General features: G+C 39.2%; 1 protein-coding gene across 1 annotated transcript in view; it reads right to left on the bottom strand.

Annotated features, from left to right (window-relative positions):
* The window catches only part of HEPHL1 (hephaestin like 1), an 82,319-nt gene that overhangs the window by 54,043 nt on the left and 15,576 nt on the right, over positions 1–12,700 (bottom strand). Inside the window, exons 3-5 of the mRNA XM_043579933.1 lie at positions 5,984–6,196; positions 5,131–5,310; positions 2,332–2,586 (exon numbers count right to left, since the gene is read on the bottom strand). Coding sequence (XP_043435868.1) covers positions 2,332–2,586; positions 5,131–5,310; positions 5,984–6,196 — 648 coding nt within the window. The remainder of the gene's footprint in view (positions 1–2,331; positions 2,587–5,130; positions 5,311–5,983; positions 6,197–12,700) is intronic.

Consider the following 12,700-nt stretch of genomic DNA (forward strand, 5'->3'; position numbering starts at 1 on the left):
TTGTGAGATGGAGCCTTGCCTCGGGCTCTGTGCAGACAGCACGGAGCCTCCTGCTTAGGATTTTCTCTCTCCTCTCTCTCTACCCCTCCCCCACTGTTCTCTCTCTCCCTTTCTCTTTCTCTCTTTCTCCCTCTATCAAAATAAGTAAATAAACTTTTAAAAAATTAAATGTAGGGGCGCCTGGGTGGCTCAGTCGGTTGACCGTCCGACTTCAGCTCGGGTCATGATCTCACAGTCTGTGAGTTCAAGCCCCGCGTTGGGCTCTGTGCTGACAGCTCGATGCCCGGAGCCTGTTTCAGATTCTGTGTCTCCCTCTCTCTGACCCTCCCCCGTTCATGCTCTGTCTCTCTCTGTCTCAAAAATAAATAAACGTTAAAAAAATTTTTTTTAAATAAGTAAAAAATAAAATAAAAAATTAAATGTATTTTCTAATTTTTTACAATAACTTTTTTTGAGGGTTTGGACAATTTAGAAAATATCATATTTCAGTAATGTACAAACACCAGCTTATGTCCACAACCACTGGCCAAGCTTAGTCATCTTATTAGTCTCAAATGGCTGCTAATACCTTGATTTTACAATTAGTTTCTCCCCAGATATAACATTTAAGAATAGGCATCTTGTGGTAAGAACTCTTAATATCTACCTTCTTAGGAAATTTCGAGTACAGTATTGACCATAGTCACCATGCTGTACATTAGGTCTCCAGAACTCATTCATCTTGCATAACTGAAACTTTGTACTCTTTGAGATCTTAAGTATTCCTAACACACACACACACACACACACACACACACAGCTAACTATGCGTGGTCATGGATGTATTAACTAGCTTGAGTATGGTGATCAGTTCACAATGTATGCATATATCAAAACATCAAGTTGCACATCTTAAATATATACCACTCCTATGTGTCAACTATACCTCAATGAAACTGAGAGAATATAATATAAGAATAGCAATCTTGTCTTCATAATCTGTGTCTTCCCAGAACAGTATCTGGCACATACTAACTGACTAATTCTGTATTTGTTGAATTGAATTGAATTGGAATAATCCAGCTGACTAATGCTAAGATTAGCTGCTTGAGGCTGACAGCAGCAAGATAAGGTGGACGGGAACAAGAATATGTCATCAAAGCCTGCCCTGGAGAGTCCCATCCCTGTACCTGCTGGTGACTGTGTATAGTTCGTCAACAATTACACATTATTTCTTCTGTGTCTCTTCCATTGACACTTTTCTTTTCTATTCTGTTTTCACTATCTTAGGCCAGACCTTTTCTATGTCGTAACTCTATTTTTACCATGCTTGTTAACTAACAACCAGGGGCCAGAATCTCTCCACCAAATCCTTTCTGTGCACAGGTAGCATATTTATCTTCCTAAATTGCTGCACTGATGATGTCACTGATGTGCCAAAGGATCTGGAAGCACTCACTGTGGCCTTCCAGACACAGCCCTGCTTCCTTCAGTTTCCCATTCAAAGCTCCTCCCACTGGGCTCTGCCTCCGTGGGCTTCTCTCCTATCACTCCTCTGGCATAAGCCTGTGGTCCAGCTGAATAGAGACCGACTCTGTGCGGTCCCAAGGGACCAAGACTAAGTCATTATCCAGGCATTAAAGTCAAAAAAATATTCTATCATGTACCTATGCTAGGATTTAGCAAGTATCATTGGATCTTGTCTCAGTATAAGGAAGAACATTCTAACAGAGTGGCCCAGGGATGAAATGGGCTGCTACGATTACTTAAAAGAGAAGTCCCAAAAGAAATTCAAGAATTGGATGGTGGATGGGTCCAGATTATCTCTACACTTCTTTCCGATGGTAAAATGTTATCATTTTATGTAGAGCTGCTCATATAGAACATGTATTTTCCTGGTTCGTGTTGCTTCCTCTACTTGGAAAGCCTTCCTCCCCTTCTTCATCTGTTCAATTCCTGCCCATATTTCAAGACTCAGACTAGAAGCCAACTCCTCAGGAAGTCTCTCTGATTGTTCCAGAGAATTGACTGTTGTGCACAAAGAACCTTTATTTTTCTCCCTCAAAAATTTTTTCATTTTGTAAATGTCTAAGTCTAGCTACTAGACTGTAGGCTCCTTGAAAGTCTTACCATTTCTTGCATTCACCTCCCACCTGTCTCACAGAGAGGTGATCACTAAATACCTGGTGACAGGATGGCAAATAAATGAGCACGTGCATTCCTATGTATTCCATATTGAATTAGATGTAATACAAGAATCTGTCTAGCAGCAGGCACTGAGTGAACACCATTGACTGTGTGGTGCAGTTGTACAACTCTCAGCATCTACACGCTGGTCCTTGTCCTTTTTACCTTGCAGGTGATCACTAACTTGGCAGGTTATCATCCACTTCCCAGGATTCTCGACTATCATTTCCGTTGTCAGGAAAGTGGCTGGGAACAGGTTGACGACATCAGTCCGATGCCCTCTGCTGACGAAGGTGTTACCATAAAAATAGATGGAATGGATGTCGATCTCATTCCCCATCCCGAATAGGTGCCAGGACACCGATTCACCAACACACATATCAGGCTCCGGGAAGTTTCCAAAGAGGTATCCATTGAGGGCTGAAACACAGAAGCACACTGGTGGGAGAGACTCTCCTGTAGAGGCGAGCAGGGCCAGAAACAATGGTAACACATACGCCGGCACAGCTGAAGAGTTAGCACTGGTCATCGGTTGCAAGGTTTTTGTGCAGAAAAGCGCGGCTCCTTTCACATAGTCCCAGAAAGGAATGAAAGGTATGAGGTTTTTCAAGAGAAAAGCACTCAGCAAAAGTGGAGATGAGCACACGTGGAAACAGCCTTGGAGCTGCTATGTGAACACAGCACCCAGGTCAGGAGTAAACGGAGCGCTGCTCAGACTTTCAGGATGGCTCCGCCATCTCCTGCCGAGATCCTTCCTTTTCATACCTGACTTCCCTACAGGGCTCTGTTTCCTGAAACTCTGCCTTGCTCATTTCACAGCTGTCAGGACCTGGTAGAAAAGCTGGCACCTAGTAGCTACTTAACTTGAGTAACCAAAGCTTGCAACAAGAAGGAAAAGAAAAGGAGCTGACTAGAAGGGACCTATAAGACATGTTACTTTAAAGTTTTGTTACTTTAAAATGAGGGAGAAAAGCCAGTGTTTTTACTAGGTCTTGCTGGGGCAGAATCTTACTGATTGAGCTGACACTGGAAGTCCAAGATCCACTCTTTCAAATCATCTGAATGGCAGCAAGGACTTGACCAAGAGCGGAAGAAAACTTGATTCAGGGTTTTGAAGAGTCATAACATCACTTCTTCTTCTTCTTTTTTTTTTTTTAGGAATTTTTTATTTTTTAAGGGTTTATTCATTTATTCTGAGAGAAAGAGAGTGAGGGAGAGAGAGAGAGAAAGCAAGCAGGGGAGGGGCAGAGAGAGAGAACCCCATGAACTGTGAGATCATGACCTGAGTCACAATCAAGAGTCAGACGCTTAACCGACTGAGCCACCCAGGCGTCCCTCACAACATCACTTCCTAAATTCAAACTGAGTTAAGAAGCAGCTGTTACTAAGATAATGATGATTAAGGCAGCACAATTGATTCTGAATAATTTTAGTAAATTTAAATAAATGTTTCAATAAATCTTATATTGGTTAAGCATTTTTTTGTTGTTTTTTAAATTTTTCTGTTTTCTATCACTGGGTCTCCTTTACCAGCTCGAAGAAGGATTGCTTGTTTACAAACACCTACTTCTGCACACAGGACTGATTTTATTTTAAATATAGTCTGTATTTGCTTATGTGGTTCATTCTCTTTTGCTGGACATTTTCATTTGAAAGAGTAAGAATTATGTGGACAGCTGAGTCGTAAACCATCACGGTTAGTAGTTTTCAGCAAGATTTGAGATCATCGCTACCATTTTGTAAGGAATAGGGGTACAAGTTGACTGGACACGGCAATGATTTGAATTTAAGTCTTTGTTTATTCCATCTTTCGTTTCTTTCGCTGCCTCCCTCCCTTCTCTCCATTACTTCTTCCTTCCTAAAATATTTGCCCAACATCCACATCACGCAAGCAAGGTGGCTGAAATACCCCTAGGAAGAAAAGAGAGGGTGTGTGATGCAGTGGAAACAGAACAGGGACACTCACACTTCTGCACACTTTGGAATCAAACACAACCAAACTAAAATTTATTTGCTATGGGACTTCTCTCTCAGGTTCTGTCAGGCAACTCTGGCACTAATCACCACTTTGACCTCAGGCAAGTCATTGATGGTCCCTTGACCTCAGTTTCTTCATCTGTAAAATGGGGGAGGTCAGATGGTCTTCAGCTCCTTCCCTCTCTCCTATGATTTTATGACTACATTGATGCTGCCTTGGTTAGGATGACTCTGGGAGACAGACAAGCAAATATGGAGGAAATTTATCAATGAATGACATGGAGAGTTTGTTTACATTGAAGATGTTCTTTCCGTTCACTAGAACTCTGGGAAAACAGTGGAATGAGACTACTTAATAATCCCCAAGTCCTAAAATTCTGTATTAAGCCACTGCTCTGCAAAACAGAAATGGGTACGTGTTCTGTCTCAATGGACAGGGTAACTATAGAAATTCATTATTTTCAACAAATACAGGGTCTGGCACATCGTGAATGCTCAATAGATGTTGACTGAAAGGATGTCTGGGAAACATAACAGATTCAGCAGTGTGTATTTAAACACAGCATATAGCATAGTTCTTGAACTTGGCAGCCACTCAGAAAATGGTTACTGGATAAATGCAAAAGGTTGCAAACCACAGGATTGTTATATGATGATGATTCATTCTCCTTTCTCCCATCAGTATAAACCCATCCATCCTCTCTAGGCTCACCTCCTGATTCTTTCCTAATTAGAACATTAATCCTTCCATTTTCTATATCATAGCTTTGTCATACCCAATTTAGCTTATAACTATCGCTTTCTCCCTTCTCAGATTGTTTTAGGATCTGACATGTATTGTGTTTCATATCACTTTCTAATCACTCTTATCCCTGAGCTATAAATCCTAGAAAACCAGGTTAGACACTTCTGTGTTTTTGCATCCCTCATAGTATCAGATACACAAAAGGCATTTGGTACATATGTGACAACACAGGAAATACTCACCATGCATTTTGTTACTTCTTTGGAAAACAGCATCTTTTTTGTCAACTGAATCAGGGTCAGTGCAGAAATGTCTGATATTTTCATCAAGGTACCAGCTTTGGTTCTCATCCACCAGAGTAAACATTATAATGAACTCTCGGTCCACATCTGTCCTTGTTCCTGAATATTTATTCAGGATACCTATCGGGGACATTTAAAAGAGTAGAGAAAAAAGTTCAAAGTGGATTAGATCAAGTTGAGTTTTGTTTCTTGCCAATGGTACCAGGTAAGTGTAAAGGTGCATCAAGATTTACATGTACAGGAGTAACCACAACATGAAAGCAGGCAAAGGATTTTAATAGAAATGACAGAGCTGAAGAGAAAAGTCATAAAACAGAAGTCATCACAACCAGAGACTTGAAAATCTTGCTCCTAAAGGGAGTCAGCTTTACTGACAGCAATAGGGAACAAAATCACAAAATGATCAAGCAGTTGAAATAACAAAACAAAAGCCCCCATGGTCATTGGGATACATTTTTTCACTTGCCTATGTGTGGGGTCAGGGTGGCCTGAATGGCTCTCAATAGAGAATATCCCTGTTGTTTGAAAAAGAAAAGCATGCAAGTTTCAGAATGCTATGATGCTTGAAGTCTGCATTATTGCCCCTGCTGTGGCATCAGATTGACCTTCTATGTTAGAAAAATTTCCCGAATCCTACAGAAAGCTTGGAAGAAAAGGCACATTCCATACGCAGCAAGGCAGGTGGGCAAAACAAGACCTGAAATTTAGATACACTTTTCAACACTTCTGGGAATAGGCTTCTGTGTGTGTGTGTGTGTGTGTGTGTGTGTGTGTTGGAGGGGGCTCTCTTTACCTTCCTTGCACACTAGCAGTGGGCCAATTAACCCAGAGCAGATGTCCTTAGGAGCGTCAATGTGCGAATGGTACACCCAGGTCAGGCAGTTGGCATCCGCTGGAGCAGGGGCATATTCTTCTCTCACTGGCCAGACATAGGTGTAGTTTTTGCCAGGAGGAACCATATCATCATCCTTATTCCTTCCAGATGTTCCATCTGGGTATAGAGCTCCTTCCAAGAAAAGATAAAACGTACTTAAAATACAGAGATCACATGCTATAGTGGACGGGGCCGGAGCTTTGGAATCAAACACATATGAATTAAAATGTATTTCCTGTGGGATTGAGGCAAGTTACTTAAATTCTCAGTGCCTTGGTTTCCTATCAGGAAGGCTAGAATGGGGATATCGACCCCATAGGAATGTGAAAACTAGATGACACAATGTATACAAAGCAACAAAACAAAACCAGACGCTCAGTAAATGTTCATAAGGACCCCTTCTGATGGTCCTCTTGTACCAATCAGGAAGATTTGAATCCACTCCATTTAACATCACCGCAAGAAGGAAAGGAGAAAGGGCAGAAGAAATAATGAAATTCTTGGGCACTTATTACTGATTCAGCACTTGTTTGGGGTCTCATAAAAGATAGGAAGGAAGAGTAAGACATTCATCTTTCCTCCAGAGAGCCTACGGTTCTGTTTAGCAGACCAGCAGAGGAATCGTTATCATATAGGACAACTGGAGAGTAAAATAGAGTGATGTGTTGAATGAAATTTTGGGCTCAGCTAGGTGGGGGTGGGGGTCTACCACAGAGCGGGTAGGGGCAAATGGGCATGGCATTCCCTTCCTCTGTTATATAAACTAAGATGGCACAAGATGTTTCAATGAAGGCAAGTCCACTGCTAAAACTAGTTTGATAACCACCTGGATAGCAGGTAGGGGCCCGGAAGGACGGGGAGGAACTGGACGGCACTGAGAAGAAGGCTGGAAGGTGAAGGGCCCAGAAGCACATGGGTGTGGACACACTCCAAGTTCATTCTTCATTCTTTCACTTGTTCACCAATTCATTCAACAAACTTGCAATCCTGAACTCCCTGGACTAGGTCAGTTTTCTAAAATGCATTCACATAAAGAGAAGGGCGGAATAGCCAGTGATTAAGTTCACAGCCATTGAAGCTAGACTGCCTGAAAACAAATTCTTATCTCTCTCACTTCTTAGCTGTGATTTAGGCAATTTCCTTCTCTTCTATGAATCTTAGCTTCTTATTTGTAAGAAGATGATAATTCTCCTTATGGCATAGAGTTGTTGAGGCTTACATGACATATGATCTACGAAACATTTATCACAGCCCCTCATATATAGTAAGCATTCAGTAAATAGCAGCTATTATTTATTCATAGCACTCGCCCATGTTTGTAATTATACATGGATAATATTGTGCCTGTAATGTTTGATAGATACTTGTCTCTCATGTTAGACTGTAATTTCCATGCAAACCAAGTTTATTTATGCTCATAATTTTATATGCAAGATGTACTCAGTGCTTGGTGTAGTATCACACACCTGTTGAATGAAACAATGAATGAGTGGCATGAGTATACACCATACACCAAAGCCCTGTGAACAAAATGCATGGCTTGGAAGCTTCTGAATTTACTGAGGGTCAGTAGCTGGGGGAGGATGGGAGGGTTGTGGACTTGTCTAGAAACTTCAACTGAGAGCACCCATTTTGCTTTGATTATATGATACAAATCAATATCAGTAGAAATTTTCCAGAGATTCGTATATTCACAATTTATTTAACGTGCTTTCTTTTTGCTTATTATCACTGGGAGGTGTTGATGGCTATTATTGAAAGGAGGGGCTAGAGTCCCCAAGCAAATCCTTGGTGTCGGCACTCAAGATGAGGAAGATCATTTGCGATGCAAAATAAACCATGAATATAAAGTAAAAAGTGATTTGGGAGGGGGTAGCTTATTAAGTTGTTCTGAAGGTTATCCCCAGGAAGGGATTTCGATTTGGCAAAGGTTTTGAGCAGCGGTAACATTAACAATATAAGAGTATTTTTAAAACATTCATTTGGTTTTATGCATTTGAGACTGTGTGAGTTTTTAGAAATTATTATATACAAGTTTTCACCCATCAGATTTGAGAATATTGAGGACTGGTGAAGTTGTAGGAGTTAAGAGGCCAGCTCATAAACAAATGGTGGAAGTGTAAATGTGCAATTTTTTGGAGGGCAACTTGCCAGTTCCCATAGAAAGGAGAGAAAGAGAGACAGAGAGCAAGAGGAAGAAGAAAGAAAGAAAGAAAGAGAGAAAGAAAGAGAGAAAGAAAGAAAGAAAGAAAGAAAGAAAGAAAGAAAGAAAGAAAGAAAGAAAGAAAAAGGAAGGAAGGAAAAAAGAAAAAGGAAGGAAGGAAGGAAGGAAGGAAGGAAGGAAGGAAGGAAGGAAAGCAGAAAGGAAGGAAAGAAGGAATATGAGTATAACCAGCAATTTACTTTCAGGAATTTACCCCTGAAATATCCTTGAAAATGTTTTTGAAAATACACTGGAATAGGGGTGCCTGGGTGGCTCAATTCGTTAAGCATCTGACTTCGGCTCAGGTCATGATCTCTTGGTTTGTGAGCTCAAGCCCTACGTTGGGCTCTGTGCTGACAGCTCAGAGCCTGGAGCCTGCTTTGGATTCTGTGTCTCCCTCTCTGTCTGCCCCTCCCTTGCTCACGCTCTGTCTCTCTCTTAAAAATAAATGAACATTAAAAAACAAAACTCACTGGAATATATTGTACACTGGAACTGGAATATTCATTGGGGAATGTGCAGGTATCAACCCCAAACGGAAAGCAACCTAAGTAATCATCAATACCAAACTGGTCCATTCACACAATGGAATATTGCACAAGTGCTAAAAGGAGGTCTTTCTATGTGTGATGATATGAGAAACTCTCCAAGATGAAGTGAAAAATGAAAAACAGGAAATACATAGCAGCCTGATAGTATAATCTCTTTTGTACAAATAAACACATAGCCACACACATACACACATAACCACACACACACACACACAAATATATATAGAGAAAATTTTCTAAGATAAATTTATAAGACATTTTTTTAATTAAAAAAATTTTTTTTACATTTATTTATTTTTGAGAGACAGAGAGAGACAGAGCACAAGCTGGGGCGGGGGGGGGGGGGGCGGGGGGGCAGAGAGAGAATGAGACAGGGAATCTGAAGCAGGCTCCAGGCTCTGAGCTGTCAGCACAGAGCCCGATGCCGGCCTCAAACTCACAAACCGTGAGATCATGACCTGAGCCCAAGTCAGACACTTAACCAACTGAGCCACCCAGGTGCCCCACAAGACATTTTTAAAAGTGATCATTTTTCAGGTAAGAGACAAGTAGGAGGAATTTTTACTTTTCATACTTCTCTGTACTCTTAAAATTTTCTAACCATGTTCACATACTACTTTTTGTTTAATTTTTTATTTTAAACTCATTTTAGTGGATATGTAGGAAATCAGAATGTAAGATATTTTCCCCTTCTTTATTCTTCTCTGAATTAAAAAGATAAAAATAAAATTTGTTTGTAAATAGTCCTGATACTTAACTATATTCGTATGGAGATCAAGAAAGCACTAGTTAATTCTATTATTAAGTGAGATAATGCATGTAAGAGCTCTAGCATAGGCATTGGCATATTAGTAATTGCTTAATCAATGTTAGTCCCACCTACCTACTTCTTCTGAGTTCATTCTCTACCTCTCCCTAGATGAATATCTTGGAAGCAACAAGTGTGTATTTACTCATTTTTACAGCCCCAGTATCCAGCACTGGGTCTAGTTCACAGTAAACACTAAGTTGAACTGAGCAGGGACTTCAAGACTACCAGGCTTGCAGGGTGCCTGGGTGGCTCAATCAGTTAAATGTCTGACTCTTGATTTTGGCTCAGGTTATGATTTCACAGTTCATGAATTGGAGCTCCACATCAAGTTCCATGATGACAACAAACAAGTCTGCTTGGGATCCTCTCTTTACCTCTCTCTCTCTGCTCTTCCGTCTTTCTCTCTCTCTCAAAAAAAAATAATAAATAAACTTAAAAAAAAAAAGACTAGCAGGCATGCAACTATAGCCAAGAGAAAAATTCATTAGAAGAGAGTGAGATAGCTGATCCTCTCCCCCAAAAGTAATCATAAAGTTGAAAGAAATGGAGAAAAATGACCATTTCAGTGCTCTGGAAATCAAATCAAGGCACCCAGCAATGTTTTCACTTGAAAAATTGTTGCACATGTTTATACACATATTCCTGGCTGACTCTAATGCTATGTGCTCGTAAAGAGGAGAAGCAAAGAGCCCAGCAAAAACTAAAATCCAAGGCAGACAAAAACCATCACAACTTTGAATGGGTTTTCTATCCACCCACAATTTCAATGGCAGAGAACTAAAGATTTACTGATGCTTAACCACAACCTCTGTCCAATAACTTTCTGACTTCAAAGCTAAGCAGATGTAGAGGTGACCCTTAGCAACCAGCCTTAAAAATAAATACAAGAAAAAAGAAAGAGCAGAAACCTTGGTGGCCTCATGCTATAGGGAAGACAGATATCACAGATTTAGTCCGGATAAGTTACTCAATAATAAAGCAAACAAACAGGAAAAACAACCTTGGATGAGGGAGGGATCCCAATCCAGAGTTGCTTCAATATATTCTCAAAAAATTCCAGTTTTCAATAGCAACAACAAAATAAAAGAAACAAGAAAGTGTGACTCATTCTCAGGGGAAAAAAAGCAGCCAATAGAAACTATCTCTGAGTGCCTCTAGATGTTAAATTTAGCAGATAAGGACTTTAAAGCAGCTATTATAAAAATGTTCAAGCAATTAAAAGAAACTATATTTAAATAATTAAATAAAAGTAGGACAAAATGATTCAACAAATGGAAGACATCCTCAAGGAGATAGAAAATTGAAAAGTACAATAAATGATATAGAACATTTACTAGAGGGGCTCAACAACAGATTCAAGATGGCAAAAGAATCAATGAACTGGAAGATAGATCAACAGAATTATCCTGTCTGAAAAAGAGGAGGAGGGAAAGATTGAAGAAAATAAACAGAACCTCAGAGGCCTGTGGATCAACACCAAGTGTATTAACATATGCATAGTAGTAGTCCACCAAAGGAGAAAAGACAGAAAAGAGGACAGGAAAAAAACAAAACAGAACAAAAATAAAACAAAACAACAAAAAACAAAAAACAAACAAAAACCTGTTCTTAAGAAATAATGGCCTGAAGTTTTTCAAATTTGATGAAAAACATTCATCTACACATCAAAGAAGCATAATGAACCACAAGTAGAATAAATACAAAGAATCCATACACAGACACATTGTTGTCAAATTGTTAGGGAAAAAAAGGCAAAGATGAAACGTTAAAAACAAGAGAAAAATGACTCATCACATACAGGGGAGCATCAACATGATTAACAGTTGACTTTCCATCTGAATATTGGGAGATGAGAAGACAGTGGGAAGACAAACTCAAAGTGTTGGGGTGAGGGGGTGGGAAATGCCAGTTGAGAATACCCTATCCAGAAAACTATCCCTTCAAAAAAAGGAAGGGAAAGTAAAGACGTTCTAGATAAACAAAGACTGAGTTTGTTGCTAGAAGACCTGTCTATCATTTGCTAGAATCTTCAGGACAATATTTAATAATGGTGGTGAGAGCAGACGTTCTCACCTTGTTCACAATCTTATGAAGAAAGCATTCAGTATCCCTTCCATTAACCATGATGTTACCTGTGGGTTTTTCTTAGATAACCTTTAACAGGATGAGGAAGTTCCTATCTGTTTCTAGTTGGAAGTTTTTAATTGATAAGTACTAGATTTTGTTAAATGCCTTTCTGCACCTTTTGAGATGATCATATGGTTTTTGTCCTTTATTCTATTAATATGTTGTATTACACTCATTTATTTTTTAGTATTAAACCAACCTTGCAATTACAGGATAAATTCCATTTGGCCATGGTGTATAATTCTCTTTATATGTTGTTGATGTCAGTTTGCTAAAATTTTTTAAAGAATTTTTGTGTCTACATTCATGAGGAATATTGGTCTGTAGTTTTCTTGTGATATATGTACCTGGCTTTAGCATCAAGATAATGTTTGCCTCATAGGATGAATTTGGAAGTATTCTTCTGTTTCCTGAAAGATTTTGTAAAGGATTCTCATTATTACTATTATTACAGTATTTGATGGAATTTAGAAATGAAACCATCTGAGCCCGGGTTTTTCTTTGAGGGAAGATTTTTAATTGCTAATTCCATTTCTTTACATTTTGTAGGTCTGTTCAAATTTTTAATTTATTCTTAAGTCAGTTTGGGTAAATTTTGTCTTTCTAGGAAGTTGTCAATTTTATCTAAGTTGTCTAATATTTTGCCATTAGATTGTTTATAATCCTCATTTACAATCCTTTTAATTTTTGTCAGGTCACAGTGATGTCCTATCTTTCATTCCTGATTTTGGTAATTTGTGCTCTCTTCATCAGGCTAGATAAAGTTTTCTCAATTGTATTAATCTTTTTCAAGGAACCAACTTCTGGCTTAATGTATTTTATATTATTTTTCTGTTTTTTTTCTTCCATGAATTTCTGCTCCAATCCTTATTATTCCCTTCTTTCTGCTGGCTTTAGGTTTTTTTTCCTCTTCCTTTTCTAGCTTCTTGAGGTGGAAGCTTATG

This window comes from Prionailurus bengalensis, chromosome D1 (genome assembly GCF_016509475.1).
Source record: "Prionailurus bengalensis isolate Pbe53 chromosome D1, Fcat_Pben_1.1_paternal_pri, whole genome shotgun sequence".
NCBI classification, from domain to species: Eukaryota; Metazoa; Chordata; class Mammalia; order Carnivora; family Felidae; genus Prionailurus; species Prionailurus bengalensis.